General features: G+C 43.5%; 3 protein-coding genes and 1 pseudogene across 3 annotated transcripts in view; 3 read left to right on the forward strand and 1 right to left on the reverse strand.

The window, feature by feature from the left end:
• The first annotated feature begins 709 nt into the window (after positions 1 to 709).
• LOC139407364 (cysteine-rich protein 2-like) lies at positions 710 to 7,857 on the forward strand. The gene is made up of 8 exons (XM_071151083.1): positions 710 to 885; positions 3,778 to 3,872; positions 4,779 to 4,836; positions 5,027 to 5,155; positions 5,269 to 5,337; positions 5,613 to 5,707; positions 6,803 to 6,860; positions 7,001 to 7,857. The coding sequence occupies exons 1-8, from the start codon at positions 843 to 845 to the stop codon at positions 7,075 to 7,077; spliced, it is 624 nt and encodes a 207-aa protein (XP_071007184.1). The 5' UTR covers positions 710 to 842; the 3' UTR covers positions 7,078 to 7,857.
• Positions 7,858 to 8,044: 187 nt separating this feature from the next.
• On the forward strand, positions 8,045 to 10,655 carry LOC139407363 (retinol dehydrogenase 14-like). Its single transcript, XM_071151081.1, has 3 exons — positions 8,045 to 8,496; positions 9,019 to 9,245; positions 9,507 to 10,655. Exons 1-3 carry the CDS (start codon positions 8,143 to 8,145, stop codon positions 9,907 to 9,909), a joined length of 984 nt encoding a protein of 327 aa, XP_071007182.1. The 5' UTR covers positions 8,045 to 8,142; the 3' UTR covers positions 9,910 to 10,655.
• Positions 10,656 to 12,672: 2,017 nt separating this feature from the next.
• Positions 12,673 to 25,795, reverse strand: part of LOC139407362 (brain-enriched guanylate kinase-associated protein-like) — a 44,740-nt gene continuing 31,617 nt past the window's right edge. The window contains exons 5-7 of the mRNA XM_071151080.1: positions 17,960 to 18,067; positions 17,578 to 17,658; positions 12,673 to 14,184 (exon numbers count right to left, since the gene is read on the reverse strand). Of these exons, the coding sequence (XP_071007181.1) occupies positions 12,673 to 14,184; positions 17,578 to 17,658; positions 17,960 to 18,067 (1,701 nt within the window). The remainder of the gene's footprint in view (positions 14,185 to 17,577; positions 17,659 to 17,959; positions 18,068 to 25,795) is intronic.
• LOC139407458 (solute carrier family 22 member 13-like) lies at positions 19,339 to 20,233 on the forward strand (annotated as a pseudogene).

Genomic DNA, 25,795 nt, shown 5'->3' on the forward strand with positions numbered 1-25,795 from the left:
AAATAGCAACACCGTTTCCATTTACGTTGATGCTGTTTAAGTGTATTTATCTTATTATAAAAATAGAGCATGCATTAGTGGGATTTTAATGGAAGGCTATTTCTCTTGGAATCGAATCAAGAGTAAGAATGTACATCGTTGTGAATAATGAGTTGGACTAAAGTCCTCTTATGAGGTTTTTCTCATTGGTCATGTCTAATAGCCTTGGCTGAACTTTTGAATTTTTCGAAAATGTATTAATCTTTCCCCTCAACTCAATATTCTAGGGACTTGTAAGAGCATCACTTAACATTCCGTCTGAGTAGCAGAGAGGTAGAAGAGCGTATCCTAACAACCACACAAAGTGGAAACAAACATGTCTGTTGAAAGATAAAGTGCGAGAGGAGAACTCACACTTCAAATGACATACAAGTGATTACATTGTCTCTCATTGAACTAATTCACTGTAAGCCTGAGCCTGCTGTCACATTTCAAATTTGCTCGCAAATATAAATAAGCACAGATATACTACTGCTACTAGGTATTATTTAGTTAATTTAGTTCATTTAGTTCATTTAGTACATTTAGGTTAAATTAAATGCCTGTCCTAGTGGACTAGGTTCAAGTCTGCGGTGCAGTGGCCAAGGGAGCAATAAACAGTATTGGGACTGGGCCAGAATCAGCAGCATATACGTCATCGTAAAGGAGGGGCTATGTAAATTTCGTAGAGTAATGTAAGGGAGGATGCTGTCTGCTATTTCCACTTTTCCATCAATAAAAGCTAGCCGATTCAAATTACTGAATTAAAAAAGAAAAAAGGAAATAATATTCTCAAGGGGGCATTAGTCCAGAATACAATTAACATGGCATCGAAATGTCCTAAATGCGACAAGACAGTTTATTTTGGTAAGTGCATTTTTCATATGATCGTGCATATCCTTCCATGCTATCCTCCCATGTGTTTTATGTACGAACCCCACACCCCAAGTCAGCTATGTAATGACTATTGCAGTCACCGTTATTTTGTCTAAAATCTGAGCCAACTGTTGTAACGTTATAATTATGCCGTATGCATATTAACCTATAGATTGGGGGTAGGCCTAATAAACAGTTGTACTGCCTTTGATATATTGTATAAGAATGAACCAGTATTAGGCTATTTACTATAAGTATTGGTCAGCCTGGCGTTTCTATAGAGACTAAACCAATTATGCCTGGTTCCTGACTGTAAATGACTTCAGACGTTCTGTGTGGTATAGTCTACATGTGCTTATGCAGTCTTTGTGTTGATTGACAAACCAAAGCCATGTCCTCGCAGGTGTGATCATTTATTATTTCATGAGGTCATATGGGAAACCTGCTGTATGACTTCATGTAGCTCGTGGCTATACATCGGTCATATCAGTCCAATAAAACGCCAGCGGTGCGATAGGATTTCCGCGCGCACACCACTTACCTGCAGCTGACCAGTTGGGTTTTTGGAGGGATATAAAGTGAAAACATCTGTCCCCAGATTAGTGACATAAGCAGACTATCCCATTGATGGCTATTAGGTGGATCTAAAAGCAATCTCTTATCCTTAACCGATAGCCTGTTTGCAGTAGGCCTATTCAGGGAATGTGTTCGTAGTTTTAAAAGATTTGAGATAGCCTTTAGCCTAGCTCCGTGGCACAATAAAGAGATTGAGCTAATGCAATTAATAAGGTATAGGCTATTAATGTTGCTGCGCAGAAAGATTGTCACTATACCTTGCATATACATTATTAATTCATAGCATATGTGTGATGGATCGACCTTGCCCTGATCTATCTCTGGAGAACAATAGGATCCGCATTTCAGCACTAACTGGCATGGACAGCTCCCAGCCTCCCAAATAATGAAATGGAATGGATCCGCGCACGAGCCAGCCGGCCAAACCGCACCCTTAAAATGACAGAGCATGCGTGTAGTGTGAGACACTCTAAAATAAAAACGGATTCAACATGTTCATTCATATGGTCGATCCAGACCTGTTGGTCTCTGTTGAAACTGAAACATACTGTACATGGTTCAAACCATTATCATTCATTTTTTATCCCACTTCCCTGTCATAGGAAGCCCCTATACACCACAGTAAAAAACTAAATAAATAAATAGTTTTGATAGTTCTTCTTAGACTATATTAGAATATTTTTTTGTTAATTCATAAATTAAAAACAGTAAGCAGATGGTACTTGCTTCTGGGGTTCTTTATTTTTTGTGTTTGATAGTCAGTGGCAGTGTGTCAGAATGAAACCTCTGGGAACCTTGCAACACTTTTCACTCATCTTGAATCATCTGTTTCTTTTGCCTAATTAGTCCCCAAATGGGCAATGGTTTGGGTTTTCCATCTGGTAATGAACGACTGAATAAATACCTGGTAGCCTTTCACTTGAAATCTGCTCGCTGTCTGAGACATTGAAAACTAAGCATCTTAGTACTTTCACTTATGGTAGGGCCCTCTGAGCCATACTTTTGTAGCTTGTCAGTCTCTTTTTGTTTGTTCCCATTATTTACACACTGCCCCCCCTTAGGTTCCTAGTTCCTTTAGTCCCTGTCTGCTTAATGATATCCTTGAGTGCTGCTATATCTACAGTGTTTACTTCTCTCAGTCTACTCCCACTCTCATTACGAAATACCTCATATTCTGTCCGTGTCCCTCTGCCTCAGGAGTTTAGATGATGTATGTTATGTAATTCCCAGTCTTTGATTCATGCCCCATGACTTCTCCTCATTTTAACATTGTAATCTGGGTCATTACATAATAGTCATCACCCATATCTCTGAAAGTGTACTGACTTTGTGGGTAATTTAGTGTTGCCCGTTGCTGTCCTTGAATGCTACTGATAATAATAATCCTCACTCCTCCCTGACTGTCAGAGTTCTCGACTGTCCCAATTAACACCCTATTCCCAATGTAGTGCACAACTTTTGACCAGAGGCCTACCTGTGCCATGGTCAAAAGTAGTGCACTACATAGGGAATAGTGTGCCATTTGTGATTCAGCCATAGAGTCCTGCTCCTACACTGCCACTGGATGGATCTCATCAACAGATACAGGAAGAGACATAATCACATATTGTACCAAAGGGCAAACAAAATACCCCTTAATCAACATTGATTATTTAGAATGAACAAACCCCCACAGCCTCCTTTCTCACTTCCTCTCCCTGTGTGTGTGTGTGTGTGTGTGTGTGTGTGTGTGTGTATGTGTGTGTGTGTGTGTGTTCGTGCGAGCGTGTGTGTGTGTGCGTGTGTGCTGTGCTTGTGCAGCTAGACAAAGTAGAGGGAGAGAACAAGAGAGAGACTGGAAGGGCAGGAAGAGACACAGACGAGAGAGTGAGAGAAAGACAGACAGACGGACAGAGAGAGTGAGAGAGAGGGAGTGAGAGAAAAAAACCCTGCAGGGACAGCACAAAGTGCTCACAGCCTCCCACTTCACTGTGTCTTGCGTTAGTGACAGGTCGCCAATCTAAAGAGGATGGGATATCTGAGGTTAGAGATAACAGCCTTATCTTCGCCACATTTCTATATACTGTATTGACCAGCACTCTTAGAATGAAAGGTGTTATCTAGAACCTTATAGGATTCTCCGGCTGTCCCCATAGGAGAACCTTTAGAACCCTTTTAGGTTCCATGAAGAACCCTTCCGACTGAAGCAGCTCACTCTGTAGCATCTTATACTGAATTGACATGTCCCTCTAAATGGGTAAATTCAACTACAAATGTCAGTTTCCTGTACAGTAATGTAACCAGTGTCCCCCTCCATCCCCCACACAGCGGAGAAGGTGACATCTCTGGGGAAAGACTGGCATAAGTTCTGTCTGAAATGTGAGCGTTGTAACAAGACCCTGAACCCAGGGGGCCATGCTGAGGTAAGAGGATTCAGTACCTTACAATCATAGAAAAATAGGTGCTATCTAGAGTGGGCTCCCAGGTGGCACACTACATCTCAGTGCTAGAGGCGTTACTACAGACCCTGGTTCGATTCCAGGCTGTATCACAACCGGCCGTGATTAGGAGTCCCATAGGGCGGCTTACAATTGGCCCAGCGTCGTCCGGATTAGGGTTTGGCCGGGGTAGGCCGTCATTGTAAATAAGAATTTGTTCTTAACTGACTTCCTTAAATAAATAAAGGTTAAATTAAAAAATACAAAACCAAATGGAATTGAAAAGGGTTCTTTGGCTGACCCCAACGGAGAACCCTTTGAATAAGCCTTTTTGGTTCCAAGAAGGTTTGTACATTTTTTCACACAGAAACAGTCAGAAACTGCAGGAAGTGAAGATGAGTAACTAAGAGGACATTTTGGCTCTGTTCCGATAGATCTCTGGGAAGGTTATGGAGGGTTAAGGTCTCACGGGGAGAGTATCGGCATTCTGAGAGAGTATTCTGACGTAGCCTGTTCATCAATATAGGTACTGTACAGTACTATACAGGGACCTAGGCCAGTTACGAACAGAGAGGATTGGCTTCTGTAGTTCATTTAGGGTACAGTAGGCTACTAAAGTGTGGGGTGCTATCATGTGTAATGTGCAGTGCATCTAAAATCCATTGGTTTCCTCTCATTTCTGTTGCATGTTTCACAGATCCAAAGATCCCTCTAAAGCTACACCGGCTGTTTTAAACTCAAGTCAGTCATGTAGCATTCAATGCTAGAGTGGACGTCAATATGTTGTAGTGGCATTTTTACTTCAAGTTATACCAAGATCCACCCCAACAAAGTCCAATGTGTTTGTTCCCAGATACTTATTCTGCTCATTGTCTTTCCCTCTGTTCACAGCATGATGGAACTCCGTACTGCCACAAGCCATGCTATGCTGCCCTCTTTGGACCAAAAGGTGCAATACATTAACTTTATAGCCATCCATTATTTAGTTATGTGTGCTTTATGTGGTTATAAAAACATTTTAATTATTCACAGCAAGCCTATAAGATAGGCCTAATGTATGCGTTTGCAGAGAGACTTATAAAAGGAAACTATGATCAATGTGTTTGTATGTTGACTGAATTAAGCATTTCTCTCTGTAGGTGTGAATATTGGAGGTGCTGGCTCTTATATCTATGAGGTGCCTGTCAATGATACCCCTGCCAGCGTTTCCACGGAAACAGAGGCCAAACCTGAGGAGAAGAAAGCTCATGCCAGAGGCCCAGTGAAGGGTAAGCAACATGAAAGAAAAGAGTAACAGATCTGCTGTCGTGTTATTATATCCCGTATGAAGATAACCACTGGCTGTAACAAGCCTCATCTTCTCAATCTCTTTTTGACACAGCCGCAAGCTTCTCAACTTTCTCTGGAGAACCCAGTAAATGCCCAAGGTGCAGCAAGACAGTGTATTTCGGTACGTGTGTTATGTTACTGCCCATGCCATATTGGAGCGCTTACTGTGTATGCTAATGTGTGTGTGGACACAAACTCACATCCTCCCATTCACATCCTCCCACTCACATCCTCTGTGAGTGGGTGTCCAGGGGAATATGGTGAGGTGGAGGAATGTTGTTTCCATGGTGATATGTCTGACGGTGTGTGTGTGTGTGTGTGTGTGTGTGTGTGTGTGTGTGTGTGTGTGTGTGTGTGTGTGTGTGTGTGTGTGTGTGTGTGTGTGTGTGTGTGTAGCTGAGAAGGTGACGTCCCTGGGGAAGGACTGGCATCGACCCTGTCTGCGCTGTGAGAGGTGCAGCAAGACCCTGGCCCCAGGCAGTCACGCAGAGGTGACAGACAGAAGACTGGGAGGAGGGGGGGGGGGGGGGGGGAGAGGGGGGTGTGGGGGAGGGAGAGGGGGATGTGGGGGAGGGAGATGGGGGTGTGGGGGAGGGAGAGGGGGGTGTGGGGGAGGGAGAGGGGGATGTTGGGAGGGGAGTTATCAGAAAGATTCCAGGAATGCAGAACCATAGAAATACAGTTAGACAATGGCTGCTGGTCCACCCTTCACATACAGTAACATTGACTTGAATGGGAATCAGAGTCAGATTCACCTTTTTTTCACCAAGTACATTTTCACATACATAGAATTTGACATGGTGCTGTTAGCAATATACAAAATATACAAAGAGAATGTATAAAACGGGATCTACACATAATCTACATACAGTATATATAATATAAAAACAATAAACATAGAACAATTACACATGATAGAAGGGTAGATTCTAAATGATAGTTGAACATGTGCTGAGAATATACTGAGAATATACAGAGACTGCCATTTACAGTAGAATATACAGAGCCTGTAATATTTACAGTGGAATATACAGAGACTGTAACATTTACAGTGGAATATACTGAGACTGTAACATTTACAGTGGAATATACTGAGACTGTAACATTTACCATGGAATATACTGAGACTATACCATTTACATTAGAATATACAGAGACTGTAACATTTACAGTGGAATATGCTGAGACTATAAGATGTACATTAGAATATACTGAGACAATACCATTTACAGTGAAACATACTGAGACTGTACCATTTACAATGGAATATACTATAGTGCATATACCCTATGTGTATATATTGCAGTGCAAATGCAGTGTAGTGCGGTAGTTCTATTTCTATGGCCATAAATGGATACAGTATTTCTATAGCCATAGACATATATATATATATATATAGTATTTATATGGCCATATATATATATATATATATATATATATATATATATATATATAGAATATATATTTTTTTTTTTGCTGAGTTTTTATATAGTATTTATGTGGCCATAGATAGATACAGATGCCTTTAAAGCTGTGTCTGGAACTGTCTCAGTAGAGTACATTATATTCATTCTATTCTGTTACAGCATGATGGGCAGGCCTACTGCCACAAACCGTGCTACGCCACCCTGTTTGGGCCCAAAGGTAGGCTCACTCACTCAAAACTTTATTCCTCTTAACCACATAAAAGATAAAATGCCTTATTGCTATGGTTTACAAGTATTATGATATTTCATACACTGTATATCATCGTATTCTGACGTCTTTCTATTGGCCCATTCCAGGGGTGAACACTGGAGGTGTAGGAAGCTACATCTACCATGAACCCAGCACTGAGGCAGAGACTGAGGCCCAGCCTTGAGTTTACCCATACCCACCTCCACCCCCACCCAGACTTCTTCAACATTGCCTCCCTTACCCTGGCCTTGTTACTAACCCCAGTCGTAGATAGACTCACCCTATCTGTATTTCCAACCTCTGCCTACACCTTCGACTATGTTCACACCTGCCCTGATTAAATAGTATTGTCTCCTTTAGGCTATTCAGCATCTACAGAAAAAAAAACACATGTTAAATCATACATAGTGTAGGCCTATTTAGAATGTTCTGTTGTATTTCTACATCAATTTTGTGTACGAAATGTCATCTTCATAGCTTCTCCCATCTATCTTCTCCCTGTGAAATACACAGTAGGTTCATGGGTGTCCTCTACCTCGTTGTTCGTGTCAAACGAACAGTTGTGTGTAAGATGTGCAGTACATTGTTTATTAAATGATAAGTCGCCATATGGTTTGACTCTACACAATACAGCACACACCTATAGGGGAAGACTTGGGTGTGGTAGGCCTACTGTTTGTCATTCCCTGAAAACTATGTCCTTTGTTGTGCACCTGTAATGACATGGCTGACACAACTGCTTGATTTCCAAGCTATCCGCTATGGGCCTATTTTCACCCTGCAGTATAGAGACAGAGTAGATAGATAGAACATACGGCTACTAGGAATGTGCATTAGTATTAGCCTATTGTTGTTGGTGATTGAATATGTTTTGTACTTTGTGTCTTTGAGCGCCAAATGTGTGTTACTGAGAAGAACAGTGGTCATCAGAGGTTTTCTACAATAAAATTGTGAGAACATGAAAGGTTGTTTTGTGTCTTATTTGGGGAAATATGTAAGGGTGTTACTTTACAGGAAGCTGTAAATGTAAATGTATTACATATTGGTAGCTACAGTCTAATTACAGTGTACATCACCTACGTGACATCACCAGTGTCTACCAGCAGGGTGCGACTACTCGTTATGTAGCGAGGTGTCACGAGCACATGAGCATGTGAAGGTTTTGCAAAGCCTTGTGGATGTTGTTGTCCATTCCTTTCTCACTGTGTTACATAAATATTGTAAGTGAAACATAAAAGTATTCGCTTTAATGTCAGCTGCGATTATTGTGGCCGCTGTCGTCGGCGGTGGAATACTGCTAATTGTTCGCAGAATGTTCCCCCGGAAGAAAGCGGTCGAGTTGCTCCGGTACCCGGCCGATATGATGCGGGGAAAGACTGTCATTGTGACCGGGGCGAACAGCGGCATAGGGAAGGCCGCGGCCGGGGAGCTGCTCAAACTCCAGGCCCGGGTGATCATGGCCTGTCGGGATCAGCAGATGGCTGAGGAAGCAGCGCAGGACATCAAGAAGCAAGCGGGGCCAGAGCACGGAGAGGTGGTGATCAAACACCTGGACCTCGCCTCGCTTCAGTCTGTGCGGAGCTTTTGCGAGGAGATCCTGAAGGTAAATGTGCATTATGCTGAACTTTATTGAGGTCAGTCTAGGCTAAATAACTATTGTACATAAGGCAAAAATGTCAAAATGTTATTCTGGTCCGCGAAGATAAAAGACTGATGCAGTGGAATATTTTGTTTGAGCTGTCGGAGGGTCTCGTCTCGTTCATTCCATACCATCATACTGGGGCTGTTGTTTTTTTAAACGAAGGTTACCTTTCAAAGCGCCATAGTGAGCTGTCCAACGTTCTGAAACAATCACATGTACACATTCATTTTACGTTTTTTTTTTACAAAAGCTATCAACATCAATTCAATTGTAAAGGGATTACATTTAGAGATAAGGTCTTCCTTATTACAATTCCTTCACTTGAAATCACTTGCGTTGATTGTAGTTTCTTACTCATGAATGATTGAGATAAAGAGACCAACATGACACAGTTATCCAGCCACCACTAAGCAAAACCTCTCTACTAATGGTACAGTATGTCTGCCTCATACATGCCTGTCTTCTTCTGACTGCCCCTGTTAGGAAGAACAACAAGTCGACGTGCTCATCAACAACGCAGGCATTTACCAGTGTCCCTACACGAAGACAGAGGAGGGGTTTGAGATGCAGCTGGGGGTCAACCACCTGGGTCACTTCCTCCTCACCCACCTCCTCCTGGACCTCCTCAAGCGCTCCTCCCCCAGCCGCGTGGTGGTGGTCTCCTCCAAGCTCTACAAGTATGGCAGCATCAACTTCGACGACCTCAACAGGTGCGGTTGGTTCATGTTATGTTTTGCGTATTGTGTTTTTACCTGGATTCCATTCGTTAGTGCAGACTGTAGCAAAACGGTTTGCACAAAAAACACTATTGTTTATTATTGGACAATAGTTCAAGTTAGTCTTTCCCTGTTTCGGTCAGTTTTCTTTATTTTGGTGCCTAATGAACACAACCCTTGTGTAATGTCTGTTGTGTTTCTATGGATGATTCTCCCCTTGAGGGATAATGTTTTCTACTTCTATCACCACTACAGTGAGAGAAGCTACAACAAAGCCTTCTGCTACAGCCAGAGCAAGCTGGCTAATCTGCTCTTCACCCACCAGCTGGCCCGGCGCCTGGAGGAGGAGGGCGTCACGGGGGTAACGGTCAATGCCCTCACCCCAGGCATCGTGAGGACCAGGCTGGGCAGGCACATCCACATCCCCTTCCTGGCCAAACCTCTCTTTTACCTGGCCTCGTTGTTCTTCTTCAAGAGCCCACTGGAGGGAGCTCAGACGCCACTCTACCTGGCGTGTTCACCCGACGTGGAGGGCGTGGCGGGGAAGTGCTTCGCTAACTGCGAGGAGGAGGAGCTGATGCCCAAGGCGACGGACGATCAGGCGGCCAAGAGACTGTGGGACCTGAGTGAGACCATGGTGGGGATAAAAACTCAATAAGAGACCTGGGTTCCAGACTCTCTTATAGAGACCATATGAGAGACTTGCCCTGGGAATCAAGTGAATTGGGAGATGATTGATTGAGACTTCTTGGGGTTTCATTGGAACTGGGGTCAGTGGGTAAAGTTTCCACTGTTTTTAATTAACCTCGGTATGTGGGTGCGTGTGTGTGTGTGGGCGCGTGCATGCGTGGGTCCGTGTGTGCACCTATAATTGTGTGATGTGCAAATGAGGTGTGGATGGAGTGTGAGTGTGATTGGAGGTGTGCAATGTGCCTGTGAAACTGAGAACTGCAGTCTTCCATGAATGTGTAACTAAGTATATCCGTTCCCATAGGAACCAGCTATTCTATCTCCTGTACTGTCTTCACCAGTGTTCACTGAATCACAAGTTCACACAGTCAAAGTGGAGGGGAGCTAATTCCCAGTAGCGATTATCAAAGGGGAGCTGAACTGTCATATTTGCTTTTTCCGAGTGCGAACATGATTGGTTATAGTGCTATAGAAATATCTCTGGGGTGGTTTGAAAAGCCAACAGGTATGTAGTTCAGCAGCTGTAAGTAAATGCGAAGGCGGCTAAGCTCATGCATCCTGCAGCATGCACTTGGCAGTAGAAAAAGGAATAGGAGACTGGTTGTGTTGCGTTACCTAATCCAGTTTTCCTCTCATGAGGTGTTTGAAGTGTGAATTCGTCACCTTCTGCTGTGACAGGATGGACGGGAACAATAAAGTTGACAATGAGATTCAGATTCAGTCAGATGATGTTGATGCTGTGGTGACTCCTTCCTCTGGTTAGATGTTATCTCTCAAGTAATTCCCTTTTCGCTCCATAGTTGAGTGAGAGGGGGGAATGTGTTTTGAATGTCAATGCGGAGGTATGGCTAATTATGTAGTCGAACAAAATAGTCGACAATCCAAAGATAATTTCTCTACACGTGTGTATGTGCGCACACACACAGTTTGATTTGAATGCTTTTAAAACCATTACAGTGACATTGTATCTGTGCTCTTTTACACTAAATTACATTATATTTATTTCCCACACACACTAAAACAGTTGAGGCAGCCTTGGCGCATCAAAATGCGTAGTTTGTGCTTTATTAGGTTAAAGGAAACACAACAGAAATATAGAAACATGCATAATGATGTGATAGTAACAAGCATGCAGTTGCTTGATGGGGGGTGTGAGAATGAGAATCTGAGGTAGAGTGGGACAGGAAAACTTATCCAAAGGTTATAGAGAAAAAAATAGTATCAACGGGTAGGACAAATGTTTACATCTCAAAAGAAGTCCATTGTTTACAAAATAATACCTACATTGAACGGTCTTTTTAAGTGCTCTGGGTATTTTAAAATCATGTCAAAGCAAAAACTGAATGAGTGGACAGAGCTGCACTGAAATGGATTCAGCCTAGGGGCATCTATATATTTTTGTAAAAACACCTAGTACTGCAACTTTAACCCATTCTCCAGGCCCTTTACAGTATAGTGCTGAAACTTTAACCCATTCCCCAGGACCTTTACTGTATAGTGCTGCAACTTTAACCCATTCCCCAGGCCCTTTACAGTATAGTGCTGCAACTTTAACCCATTCTCCAGGACCTTTACTGTATAGTGCTGCAACTTTAACCCATTCCCCAGGACCTTTACTGTATAGTGCTGAAACTTTAACCCATTCTCCAGGACCTTTACTGTATAGTGCTGCAACTTTAACCCATTCCCCAGGAGCCTTACAGTATAGTGCTGCAACTTTAACCCATTCTCCAGGACCTTTACTGTATAGTGCTGCAACTTTAACCCATTCCCCAGGACCTTTACTGTATAGTTCTACAACTTTAACCCATTCTCCAGGACCTTTACTGTATAGTACTGCAACGTTTACCAGGATACCCCATTGGTCATACATATTTTACTCTGCATAAATGCAGCACAGTTTTCAGCCTGTGATTGACAATAAACAAATCTATAATTGTAGTTTAGACAGTCCTCTGAATCTTCAACATTCTAAGGACTCTATTCAATCCACATTGCGGAAGTTCAGCTTTAAAGCGTGATTGAAATTTAAAGGCAATGTTCTCTCTTTAAGGGAGGCTGCATTCACGCTAAACGCTGCATATGTCGGGTCAATCGGAATTCACTTTTACATTTCTATGGCGGAATCTTTAAAGATTGAATAGAGCCCCAAGTATCTCTCTTTGATTGGCAGATGCTCTTAACCAGACATATTTACAATGTGTTGCTGCCCACACCTGATTGAATTGTAGTCATTTCTATTACATTTTTGATGTTGTAATTAAAATATGAATATATTTCAACAGTTACTTTAAATGTTTCCTTTGTCTACAAGCTCACTGTGCTTTGTGTACAGCACATGGAACAATTGGTCTCTGGTACCTCCAAAGACAATTTTATGTACCAAATGTACCAAAGGTAGCAAAGTATTTTCCTATAGTCCCCACTCATTTGGGACAGTAATGAGTTGTCAATTCACCTGACCCAGACAAACTTACACATTCGTTGTAGTGATGCGAACCACTAGTTTGTCAGTTTTTCACAGCTGTGGCAACAATCTGATAAATTCATGCTTAATTACTGTATCTTCCAACTGTCCTTTCAAAATGGATGTCCTTAAACTGAACAACTGGCTAGCCTCACACTAATCAATATGTTTTGCTAGATTCACCAAGACTTCTTACCTCACATCCCACCAGGGAAAGAGATGGATAAAAAGAGAGAGACCAGTAAGTCAGAATACCTTCTTCTCTCAGTTCAGAAGTGTTCCATACAGCTGGGCTTTGGTGAGACTGTCCTTTCTCGAAAGTCCCAATGTGCCAAAATTGTGATACTGCGGTGGAGGGGGACAAGGTGGTGGCGGGGGCGGTGGTGGACTGCCCTGGGGGGGCGAAGGGGGCTGCATCTCGGACTGGTAGTGCTGCTGCAGTTCGGCAGCCATCTCCAGGGACCTCTGGTTTAGGGACTCATTGGAGCTGTTGGGGCTGATGTCCACGTACTCGTTGGTCTGTCCCGCTCCTACACATCCTCCCCCGGCCCCCGCCACATCAAAGCTGCCCTCCCTGTTTTCGGGGCTCCCTGAGTGGTAAAGGATGTGCTCCGACTCCTGGTTGTCCTCCTTGGCCCGGTAGAGATGGGTCTGGTGGGCCTGCTGGTTGTGGGACTGATGGGACTGACGGAGGCCCCCCACAGGGCTGCACTCGGGGCTGGGCGTGGAGAAGCACACCGGGGGGTCCATGATGGGTCCTACCCCTCCCTGGTAGTAGTCGGGCCCCTCCTGGAAGCTGCTGTAGAGGGGTCCAAGGCGGATCTTGGCAGGCCGAACTGAGAAGTGCTGCTCAGAGAAGCTGTAGGGCGAGGCCCGACCGGGCGAGCAGTACGAGTGGGAGTTTAGATCCTCCGCGCTCAGCTGTCTCCAGCGGCCAATCGGCTCCTCCTCCTCTGGTGCCAGTGTGCTGCCGCGGCGGCTGTCTCCGTAGGCAACGCTTGGTGAGGAGGAGGGAGGGAGGGGTTCGTAGGGCTCGCTGAAGCACGAGGACATGGTGCGGCTGTAGACGGGTGAGCTGCCGTTCTGGTGGTGTGCTCCACCATGATCGCCGGCCTGCTGGAAGACAGCGTGGACCTTGGCGAAGCCTCCACCGCTGGGACTGTCCTTCTCCCAGGAGGAGTCACTCTTCCTCTCATAGTCTCCCCCATCCCTCCAGTCCATGTAGAGGGAGTGGTGGTGGGGAGAGGAGGCTGTGCTGCTGGGAGGGCCATTGCCTTTGTTGTCATCTGAGCCCCCTCCGCTGAAGCTGGAGTAGGAGCTGCCTGAGGCGGGGCCCAGAGAGGTGGGGAACTTGGCGAAGCACTCCTGGGAGAAGCCAGACCTCAGCCCCAACAAGGTACCCTCCTCTGGGTTACTGTCCGTGGAGATCTGGGGGCCGTAGAGCAGCTTCCTCTGGCTGTGGACGTCCATGCTTGGCCTGCGTTCGCGGTTCTGATCGACCGGGCAATAGAGGGCTGTGTCACTGCTGTACAGGTCTGACTTGTATGCTGCCCGGAGGCCCAGGCGCTCGTCTCTGTCCAGGGTGTCCAGGAGGAAGCCTTGGTCCTGGGGCTGGGGGCTAAGCAAACTGGAAGCTTGGCTGCCGCTGCAGGCCTCGTCGGGCTTCTCCAATACCTTGGCGATGACGGAGGCGGGGACGGAGTCAGCGTAGACGGTGTGGCAAAGAGGTGAGCCATCCATGTGCATGGTCACTCGTTCCTGGAATTCAGCAGGCAACTGAGAAAGAGAGAGAGAGAGAGATAGAGAGATATAGAACATTGTGATAAAGCGACCAGTGGTGAGAGAGTGCAAAGTTCATGAAAGATGTAAAAAAGACATAGAAACTACAAACATTTTAACACATAATGGCACCATATGGAGAACAGACAGGAATTCAACTTTAAACCATAACCTGAAGTTAAAAGGTGGAACTGTTGTCGAACAAACATACAGTGAATTCAGAAAGTTTTCATATCCCTTGACTTAAATTGTTTTTTTGTTACATTACAGCATTATTCCAAAATTGAACTACACACAATGCCCCAAAATGAAAAAGAAAACTGGTTTTTATAAATATTTGCAAATGTATAAAAAAAAAACACCAGATATCACATTTACATAAGTATTTAGACCCTTTACTCAGTACTTTGTTGAAGGACCTTTGGCAGCGATTACAGCCTCGAGTCTCCTTGGGTATGACGCTACAAGCTTGGCACACCTGTGTTTGGGGAGTTTCTCCCATTCCTCTCTGCAGATTCTCTCAAACTCTATCAGGTTGGATGGGAGCGTCGCTGCACAGCTATTTTCAGATCTCTCCAGAGATGTTCGATCAGGTTCAAGTCCGGGCTTTGGCTGGGCCACTCAAGGTCATTCAGAGACTTGTCCCGAAGCCACTCCTACGTTGTCTTGGTTGTGTGCTTAGGGTTGTTGTCCTGTTGGAAGGTGACCCTTCACCCCAGTCTGAGGTCCTGAGCGCTCTGGAGCAGGTTTACATCAAGGCTCTATTCATCCTTGCCTCAATCCTTGCCTCAATTCTCAATCAGTCCCTTCCGCTGAAAAGCCTCCACACAGCATGATGCTGCCACCACAATGCTTCACTGGGATGGGATGCTTCCAGGGACCTTCCAGACATGACGCTTGGCATTCAGGCCAAATAGTTCAATCTTGGTTTCATCCGACCAGAGAATCTTGTTTCTCATGGTCTGAGAGTCTTTAGGTGCCCTTTGGCAAACTCCAAGCGGGCTGTCATGTGCCTTTTACTGAGGTGTGGCTTCTGTCTGGCCACTCTACCATAAAGGTCTGATTGGTGGAGTGCTGCAGAGGTGATTGTCCTTCTGAAAGGTTCTCCCATTTCCACAGAGGAACTCTAGTGCTCTGTCAGAGTGACCATTGGGTCTTTATTCATATTTTTTTACACCTTTTTCTCCTCAATTTTGTGACATCCAATTGGTAGTTACAGTCTTGTCCCATCGCTGCAACTCCGGTACGCACTCGGGAGAGGTGAATGTCGAGAGCCGTGAGTCCTCCAAAACACGACCCCACCAAGCCGCACTGCTTCTTGAGACAATGCTCGCTTAACCCAGAACCCAGCCGCACCAATGTGTTGTAGAAAACGCTGTACACCTGGCGACCGTGTCAGCGTGCATTACATCCGGCCTGCCACAGGAGTCGCTAGAGTGCAATGAGACAAGGACAACCCGGCCGGCCAAACCCTCCCCGAACTCGGACGACGCTGGGAAAATTGTACCCCGCCTCATGGGTCTCCCGGTCGCTGCCGACTGCAACACAGCCTGGGATCAAACCAGGATCTGTAGTGAAGCCTCAAGCACTGCAGTGCCTTAGACCGCTGCGCCACTGGGGAGGCCTCTATTTATAATTTTTTATAAATTCCCCCCAAAATCCTAAAAACCTGTTTTCGCATTGTCATTATGGTGTATTGAGTGTAGATTGCTGAGAAAAATATATATTTAATCAATTTTAGATTAAGGCTGTAACGTAAGGAAATATGGAAGAAGTCAAGGGGTCTGAATACTTTCCGAAGTCACTGTACATCATGAGATCATTAGTTTGATATTTTTACCGAGGTTCTATTCTTCTGGGCAGCTCTCGATGCAAACTGAAATGCACTAGAAACCTGTTGCTGCCACCTCTCCATTGCAACAAGAATTAAGCCAATTGCAGAACGTTATCAACATGAATCTAGTCAACTTTCGCTAGTAAGAAGGTAGTAAATTATAGCTGCATTGGCTAATAGGAAGTTGCATCACACTTTCACTTTTTATGTAAATACCCAATTACCATGAGACATTTCGTTGTCAACACGTACAGTGAGGTCTGTAATTATTGGATCCCTGATAAAGATGGCAAAAAAATGTGTATAAAATACATAATACAAATACTGAGTTATATTTTATGCAATTTATTTTTTGAATGTTAATTATTTTATACCAACATCAGAGGAAAAACAAGTATTAAAAAAAAATATCAAAAAGATAGTAGTCAGAGTTATTGGATCCTCTGTTTTCAATACTGCAACACCGTGTTGCACCACACGCCATCAGTGATTGTTTGATTACTTTCCAGCCCACAAATAAACAGGATAAAATACATAAGTAGGACTATAACCGTTGTATATATCCAAGGTGTCATCTGTTTATTGTTTTCACTCCACATAGGAACAACACACACACTCATATAGGCCAGTGGAGGCTGCTGAGGGGAGGACGGCTCATAATAATGGCTGGAATGGAGCAAATGGAATGGCATCAAACATGGAAACCATGGAAACCACATGTTTGATGTATTGGATCCCATTGTACTTATTCCGCTCCAGCCATTACCATGAGCCTGTCCTTCCCAATTAATGTACCACCAACCTCCTGTGATTGAGTACACACACACACACACACACACACACACACACACACACACACACACACACACACACATATGAACACACACACCCCGCAGGGGACCCATCACTAGTTTATTATGTAACTGATAAATCGTGGTTGCATTGATATTTCCATTCCGTCCTCATTGTGCCAAATGTGATAAGGCATTTTTTAATGGTATAGGCAACGTGCCAGCTTTGGAATCTGCTCTTGCCATGCTGGCGGGGCACGAGGCCCAGGGCTAATACAGTGGAAAGCCTTGCCAATCCGCCCTGGCACTAACGCACTGATTAATTCTCACTTGTTCCTTTGCTGCTGGGCAACAAAAGTAGCATGGGCACTGTTGGGCACACTCAAATAGAGCCGGTCCTGTATGTATGTATATCTATCTTCCATCAATTACTCACCCACCTGTCACATAGTGCAGCTACAGCTTTCCATTGTTAATCCCTGTCAAACATTTGTTTCATTAGCAATCCATCAGTGGAGTAATCATGATTCAGACTGTTGATGTATTGGAAGTTTAGAACTGCATGAGCTTGTGTCAAGAGCCCAGGTTTTAGCCCTTAACCCTTGCTCATGCATTGATCGATGTGAACGGATCAAGACTCATGCATATATTTGCAACCCTGCACATCGTGCCCATACCTGAAATGCTCAAGGTATTTGATACAAAGCTATTTCTAAATTTGAACCCAGTTGGTCTGATTGGTAGCGCTGTTGGTGGAGGACTCACTTCAGAAAGCTGGGTCCTATAATGGGACTTGTTGCACTGGAGCAGCTGGGCGGCCAGGTTACAGTCCTTCCTGTACAGGTCCTATAGGACAGAATGTGTTACACTGTGTTAGAAGAAAACATGCTTTAAAGAGTTAATCTAAAGAACACACAGCACTGACTTAGGAGAGGAGCCAGAACCGGGACTTGAACTCAGGTCTGTCTCAGTGCAACACCTTCGCTATTTCACAAAGTAGTCATAACCTCTTGGCAAAGACGCTATAGGTGATGTATACTAAGGTCGTTACAATACACTTTGAGGGTTGGGACTACACTTTTGATGACCTCTACATCTGACCTCATAGAGTGTTGATAGAGAGAGTCCATACTAGCCAGGCCCTTACATTGTCCTCTTGTAGTTTTTCAATGGTCAGCTTGGCCTCCATCAGGTGGTTGTTGAGCACGATGATCTCTCTGCTCAGGGCTCTCTTCTCGTTGTCATGGTGCTGAGACTGAGGAAAACAAAGACTCATGTCAGATTCAAATCAGAATCCTGTTGCAAATACATTATTGTTTTTTCTTTGATTTCATGTAATGTAGCTAATTCCCACTTGGTTTGGAGGGCTGTGGGGTCAGATGAGATTTGCTGTGCCTCAGAGAGTAAATTAGATTGAGGACGGGGGAGAACCCAAGCCAGATACCATATCATGAGTAAACTGCTTAATTGCTTACACATAACTTAAAATGTTCTAAAAATATTCAAGTGTAATTCTCTGTGCCCCAGATCACACAGGACACAGAAATCGCAGAGGCCTCAACTCGTCATGACAATCCAACCTTTAACTGGCTAAAACAGCTGAATTCACCTCTCTGTTCCGGACAACATCACAGCATAGTAGGTGTTCTCATTATTTAATTGAAAATTGCATCAGTTTCATATCTACCAACATCTGTAATGATGCATGTATACACAACTCAGAATGACTATATCATCTTGAGACTCCGAAGAAAAATGTGCCTCCAGGCCTTTCTAGCCATCATGCCTTCAGGCCTTTCTAGCCATCATGCCTTTAGCCTACAGGCCTTTCTAGCCATAATGCTTTCAGCCTCCAGGCCTTTCTAGCCACAATGCGTTTAGCCTCCAGGCCTTTCTAGCCATCATGCCTTCAGCCTTCAGGCCTTTCTAGCCATAATGCTTTCAGCCTTCAGGCCTTTCTAGCCATCATGCGTTTAGCCGATGTTTGCCACCAGGGCTATTATACCATCCTGTTTAGTCTCAGGTAATATTAGCCTCTGGTGCTATTAGTCTCTGGTGCTATTAGCAATTGTATTCTCACATGACTACCTCACATGACTACCACAAAGCTCTGTGGCTTTGAGTCTCCTTTCTCTCCAGCCAAGTCAACATATCAGAAATTACAGCTACAGGCTTCACCAAGTCAACGTATCAGAAATTACAGCAACAAGTTTCACCAAGTTAACTTATCAGAAATTACAGCTACAGGCTTCACCAAGACGGATTGTACCTCATAAAATGTTTTAGAAAACAATACTACTAAGTCCACCAAGACAGCCCTTGCCTTAACTTGGCATTGTGTGCAGCTGTTCCCCCAAAAATGAATGATCCACATACCAGTTGAAGATTGTCCAGTAGTTAGACATTAAATTGCATCATCTACAGAAGTTGCTTCTATTTTGAGCCAAATGAACTGTCTGGGGCTTCTGACTGAAGCAGAATTTTCTTGCCACTTGCTAGGAATCTCTGGCACTGCCTGGTATCAAGATGGTTGCATTTGGCGAGATCCTGATTAACGTTGGAGACGTTGGATTGTTCCAGAAGCTTATACTGCTTGGACTGCAAAACCTCATATTCCCAGTCCTATTCACTAGTTTTATTTTTGTCCAGACAGACTCTGGCCGCCACTGTAACACTGACTGGATCCTCAGAGCTGGTGCTAATCTGAGCAGAGAGGAACAGCTGAATCTGACCATGCCCCGGGAGCAGCATGGAGCCTTCAGTAGGTGTCTGATATTTAACCCAGTGGACTGGGACATTAACACCATCAGGGAGAATGGATTCAGACCCTTGAGTGCCAGAAGGGATGGTTCTACGACAAGACACTATGAAACCACCATAGTCACTAGTTTTGATCTGGTGTGTGAGAAAGATCATTTAGTTGGAGTTACACAAACTATGTTCATGGCTGGTATTGTTTTTGGTTCCCTCTTTTTTGGACCCACTGCTGAATCGTACGGTCATCGACAAACAACTCAGCTACCTGTGGTGCAGGCCTGTCTTACTGTGATGACAGGCCTGTCTGCAAACCTGTACGTATACCTGGTATCCCAGTTTATACTAGTGGCTGCCCTAAGAGGATATTGAATCAACAGCACTGTATTAGCCACTAAATGGGTTGGAATGACCAGGCAATCCTTTGCCTCCTGTCTAAACTAGATGTTTGCTGGTGTTGGACAATGTGTCCTGGCTGGTTTGGTGGGACTGAAGAATTACTAAATATGTGATGGTGGCACCACAGGCACTGTTTCTCATTTACATATGGTTTATTCTGGAGTCAGCAAGTTGGTAACTTGGTCGGGAGAAAACCAAAGAAGCTAATGAGTTGATTCTTAGAGTTGTAGCAAACAACAAACGCAGATACTCTACTGGAGGTGACTGAGGTAAGGAAAATACAGATACTCTACTGGAGGTGACTGAGGTGAGGAAAATACAGACACTCTACTGGAGGTGACTGAGGTAAGGAAAATACAGATACTCTACTGGAGGTGACTGAGGTGAAGAAAATACAGAAACTCTACAGGAGGTGACTGAGGTGAGGAAAATACAGATACTCTACTGGAGGTGACTGAGGTGAGGAAAATACAGATACTCTACTGGAGGTGACTGAGGTAAGGAAAATACAGAAACTCTACAGGAGGTGACTGAGGTGAGGAAAATACAGATACTCTACTGGAGGTGACTGAGGTAAGGAAAATACAGAAACTCTACAGGAGGTGACTGAGGTAAGGAAAATACAGAAACTCTACAGGAGGTGACTGAGGTGAGGAAAATACAGATACTCTACTGGAGGTGACTGAGGTGAGGAAAATACAGACACTCTACAGGAGGTGACTGAGGTGAGGAAAATACAGATACTCTACTGGAGGTGACTGAGGTGAGGAAAATACAGACACTCTACTGGAGGTGACTGAGGTGAGGAAAATACAGACACTCTACTGGAGGTGACTGAGGTGAAGAAAATACAGATACTCTACTGGAGGTGACTGAGGTGAGGAAAATACAGAAACTCTACAGGAGGTGACTGAGGTGAGGAAAATACAGACACTCTACTGGAGGTGACTGAGGTGAGGAAAATACAGAAACTCTACAGGAGGTGACTGAGGTGAGGAAAATACAGACACTACTGGAGGTGACTGAGGTGAGGAAAATACAGATACTCTACTGGAGGTGACTGAGGTAAGAAAAATACAGAAACTCTACTGGAGGTGACTGAGGTGAGGAAAATACAGAAACTCTACAGGAGGTGACTGAGGTGAGGAAAATACAGACACTCTACTGGAGGTGACTGAGGTGAGGAAAATACAGATACTCTACTGGAGGTGACTGAGGTAAGGAAAATACAGACACTCTACTGGAGGTGACTGAGGTGAGGAAAATACAGAAACTCTACTGGAGGTGACTGAGGTGAGGAAAATACAGACACTCTACAGGAGGTGACTGAGGTGAGGAAAATACAGATACTCTACTGGTGTTGACTGAGGTGAGGAAAATACAGAAACTCTACAGGAGGTGACTGAGGTAAGGAAAATACAGACACTCCACTGGAGGTGACTGAGGTAAGGAAAATACAGAAACTCTACTGGAGGTGACTGAGGTTAGGAAAATACAGACACTCTACTGGAGGTGACTGAGGTAAGGAAAATACAGAAACTCTACAGGAGGTGACTGAGGTGAGGAAAATACAGATACTCTACTGGAGGTGACTGAGGTGAGGAAAATACAGACACTCTACTGGAGGTGACTGAGGTGAGGAAAATACAGATACTCTACTGGAGGTGACTGAGGTGAGGAAAATACAGACACTCTACTGGAGGTGACTGAGGTGAGGAAAATACAGACACTCTACTGGAGGTGACTGAGGTGAGGAAAATACAGACACTCTACTGGAGGTGACTGAGGTGAGGAAAATACAGACACTCTACTGGAGGTGACTGAGGTGAGGAAAATACAGACACTCTACAGGAGGTGACTGAGGTAAGGAAAATACAGATACTCTACTGGAGGTGACTGAGGTGAGGAAAATACAGAAACTCTACTGGAGGTGACTGAGGTAAGGAAAATACAGATACTCTACTGGAGGTGACTGAGGTGAGGAAAATACAGAAACTCTACTGGAGGTGACTGAGGTGAAGAAAATACAGAAACTCTACAGGAGGTGACTGAGGTGAGGAAAATACAGATACTCTACTGGAGGTGACTGAGGTGAGGAAAATACAGATACTCTACTGGAGGTGACTGAGGTAAGGAAAATACAGATACTCTACTGGAGGTGACTGAGGTGAGGAAAATACAGAAACTCTACAGGAGGTGACTGAGGTGAGGAAAATACAGATACTCTACTGGAGGTGACTGAGGTGAGGAAAATACAGAAACTCTACTGGAGGTGACTGAGGTAAGGAAAATACAGAAACTCTACTGGAGGTGACTGAGGTGAGGAAAATACAGAAACTCTACTGGAGGTGACTGAGGTAAGGAAAATACAGATACTCTACTGGAGGTGACTGAGGTGAGGAAAATACAGAAACTCTACTGGAGGTGACTGAGGTGAGGAAAATACAGACACTCTACAGGAGGTGACTGAGGTGAGGAAAATACAGAAACTCTACTGGAGGTGACTGAGGTGAGGAAAATACATAAATGAGGCATAAAGGTTCTATTTGCTTCACCTGTGCTAAGAAAATATTTCCTTATTTTATAATTTGCATGGTTTGCATTAATCTTTGGCTACTTCTGCCTCTCTGTAAATGTTGGTAAATTTGGCTTGGACATCTTTCTGGTACAGCTGATGTTCAGTGCTCTATCTATTGGCCATGTACCACTGGTGCATTCCTACAGCAGTGTTCAGCAGCCTGTCATTGACTGATGGGGCTCTGGTCTTCCTGCTTCCTGAGACCTGAGAACTGAACCACCCGACTACTGATGAGGCCGAAGGGAAAAGGAATGTGAACATCATGAAGGCAGGAATCTGAATATGAAAGTGGATCATAGTAATGGTGGAAGATTAACCAAACTGTACTGTAGATTGTTTTTTCATTTTTTTCAGGTTTTTCCATGGAACATTCCAGTCTAATCATGTATAACAAACAATCACTTTTTTTAGTGGAACCGTCTCACATTGTAGACTAAATATTGTTCTGTTGAGCTATATACCTAAAAGGTTCCAGGAAGAACCATTTTGGATCCAGGTAGAACCCCTTTGGGTTTAATGTAGAACCATTCCACAGAGGGTTCTACCTGTAACCAAAAAGGGTGGTATGGGTACAGCCAAAGAAAGTTTTCGGAACCATTTTTTTTAACCCTCCTGCTGTGTTCCCGGTCGAATTGAACCTTTTTAGAAGTTTTCTCTCTGAAAAATGTAGTTCATTTAATCTGATTGTCATATAAGGTTCCATGACTTTGTCCACACAGGGCATCTGAACACACAAAATACATTTTGATGATTTTCATTACGTTTAGGGTGTTTTATTTAACATTTGTACACCTGTGGTGTTCCCTGTCAAAAATGACGGGTCAGTAGAAATGAATGGGTGAGACTACAATTAGTGTAGAAAACTGAGTTCAGGCACACACCCATTCATCAGATGGGATACACTTCCTCTCCCAGACCCCCACATGCATGCGTGTGTGAGCACACACACACACACACACACACAAACACACACACACCTCACTCCCCTTCTTCGCTTCCATGGCAACCCCAACGGGAACCTTTCCCCAATAGAATCTTTCCCCCACAGGAACCACACCTGTTGGCATTCTCACAAACAATCGCAACATTCTTTCAATAATATATTGAACTTTTCTCGCAGCTCTGGTATATAATGCTATTTTGAGGCCTTGTTCACAATTCATTCTGTGGCAGCACAATGACCAAACGTTATACTGTATGTGAGACTCTTGTTCATATATTTGATCATGACACTGGTGAGGAGGAGAGAGTCCTTGTTAAACTTTGACACAAAGTAGCCTGTGATAAATAGCACAATATATTTCATCTGAGTATTTGTTATAGTCAAAATAATCCATTCATTATGCTTTTTTTAACTAAAGGCCATAGAGGCCATAAATAGCAAATAGAAGTTCAAAACTTGTAATGTTCACAAGAACTTAAGTTGATAAAAAGATCTAACACAACATTAGGTGATAATATATGCATTATTATGGATTTATAATCAGCTATAATGGGGCTGTCATTTTGGACCAGGTACACATAATTAATCAACATGAAACGAACACAACAGGAGGATTAAGAGTGCAATAATTTCAAGCATGCTTTACTTTTGCCCAAAATAAAATAATGTTTTATACTTATCCCAGAAACATAGTTGACCTATTTTTTTACCGGAGGCCGCAAAGCGTTTTTTGAAGTAAGAGCATAAAAGGTATGTAAATGCTTTGTTGGGTCATTCCACAAAGTGAGTAGCTTTGTTGGGTCATTCCACAAAGTGAGTACCTTTGTTGGGTCATTCCGCAAAATGAGTACCTTTGTTGGGTCATTCCACAAAATGAGTACCTTTGTTGGGTCATTCCACAAAATGAGTACCTTTGTTGGGTCATTCCGCAAAATGAGTACCTTTGTTGGGTCATTCCGCAAAATGAGTACCTTTGTTGGGTCATTCCGCAAAATGAGTACCTTTGCTTCCCTTTGATATATTAAGTAGGAATTGTCCACAAATTATTGGATTTTACGCTGTTATGTAAACCCAAACTATTTTTTTACTATGGTGAAATAATACTTTTTAAATATGTTTTTCAAAAGAAACATTGAACATCTAGTAGTCAAGTCATAGTGTAAAGGGAGGTGAGCAGGTTTGACTCTTTTTGGCCACTTTCTGGTGTTTTGTGGTAGAAAACTGAGCGGGTCGAGCATAACACGTCAACTCTGTTACCCAGAGATAGACAGGCTCAAAATGTTGTACCAATAAAAAATAAAAATGTGAAGCTTGCATTCAATTGTCCCTCCCTGTTGCACACAACACACTTCCATTCCCCCTATCACAAGGGGATTTATGGCTGATTTAGGATGAAATTGTCAACCCTGTTACGGTCAACCCTGTTGCGGTTAACCCTGTTACAGTCAACCCTGTTACGGTTAATCCTGTTACGGTCAACCCTGTTATGGTCAACCCTGTTACGGTCAACCCTGTTACTTTATTTGGCACTTACAATAGTAAAAAAAAATATTTCACCTCGAGATTGTAAAACATTGCTTTGTTATTTTATTTTGGACATCAGAGCAATGATGAGGAAATCCTATTTGAGTTGGAAAAGGATACTAATATGATAGGAAAGATGTACAAATCCTCGCAGAGAGCCTATCCAACTGAAAATATAAACTATTGGAACCAATACTTAAATAGCAGAAAAAACTGACATTGGCACAAGATGGGGGGAGATTATATAGTCATGTATTGTCCAAGAGACAAAATTCACAAATCCTACAGCAGAATGGCAGTCATGTCTTAAGTGTAAAATGAACAATGACTGAATAATTCATTCCTTCTGGGAGTGCTATGAAGTCCAACAGTTATGGGCAGAGTTAGAAAGTTGGCTGTCCAAAGTTTTACAATTTAAGATGACTTTTAATCGGTCTATCTGCATATTTCAAAACATGACTTATGAGGGGGCAGTGAGATACCCAATGGGTAGGACTATACTCCATCGTTAAGACAGTAGATAAATCAAATGCATTATTATTTAAATATTGAAAAAGTGTTGGTTACAGAGAGAGATAGAATTGTGCACTTTGAGGGCATAATGGCATAGAGTGTTACATACACTGGAAACGCCCAAGGTATGAAGAATGAGAGTAAAACTTGGAGACAAATGGGATGGGTATGGATGCTGTTGAAACATATGGTTTTGAGCAGCTGTGATGTCATTGATGTTTGTTGGAATTTGTGTGCGTCTCTTTATTGTAGTTTATGTTTTGTTTGACATT

Source organism: Oncorhynchus clarkii, chromosome 4 (assembly GCF_045791955.1).
Source record: "Oncorhynchus clarkii lewisi isolate Uvic-CL-2024 chromosome 4, UVic_Ocla_1.0, whole genome shotgun sequence".
Taxonomy (NCBI): Eukaryota; Metazoa; Chordata; class Actinopteri; order Salmoniformes; family Salmonidae; genus Oncorhynchus; species Oncorhynchus clarkii.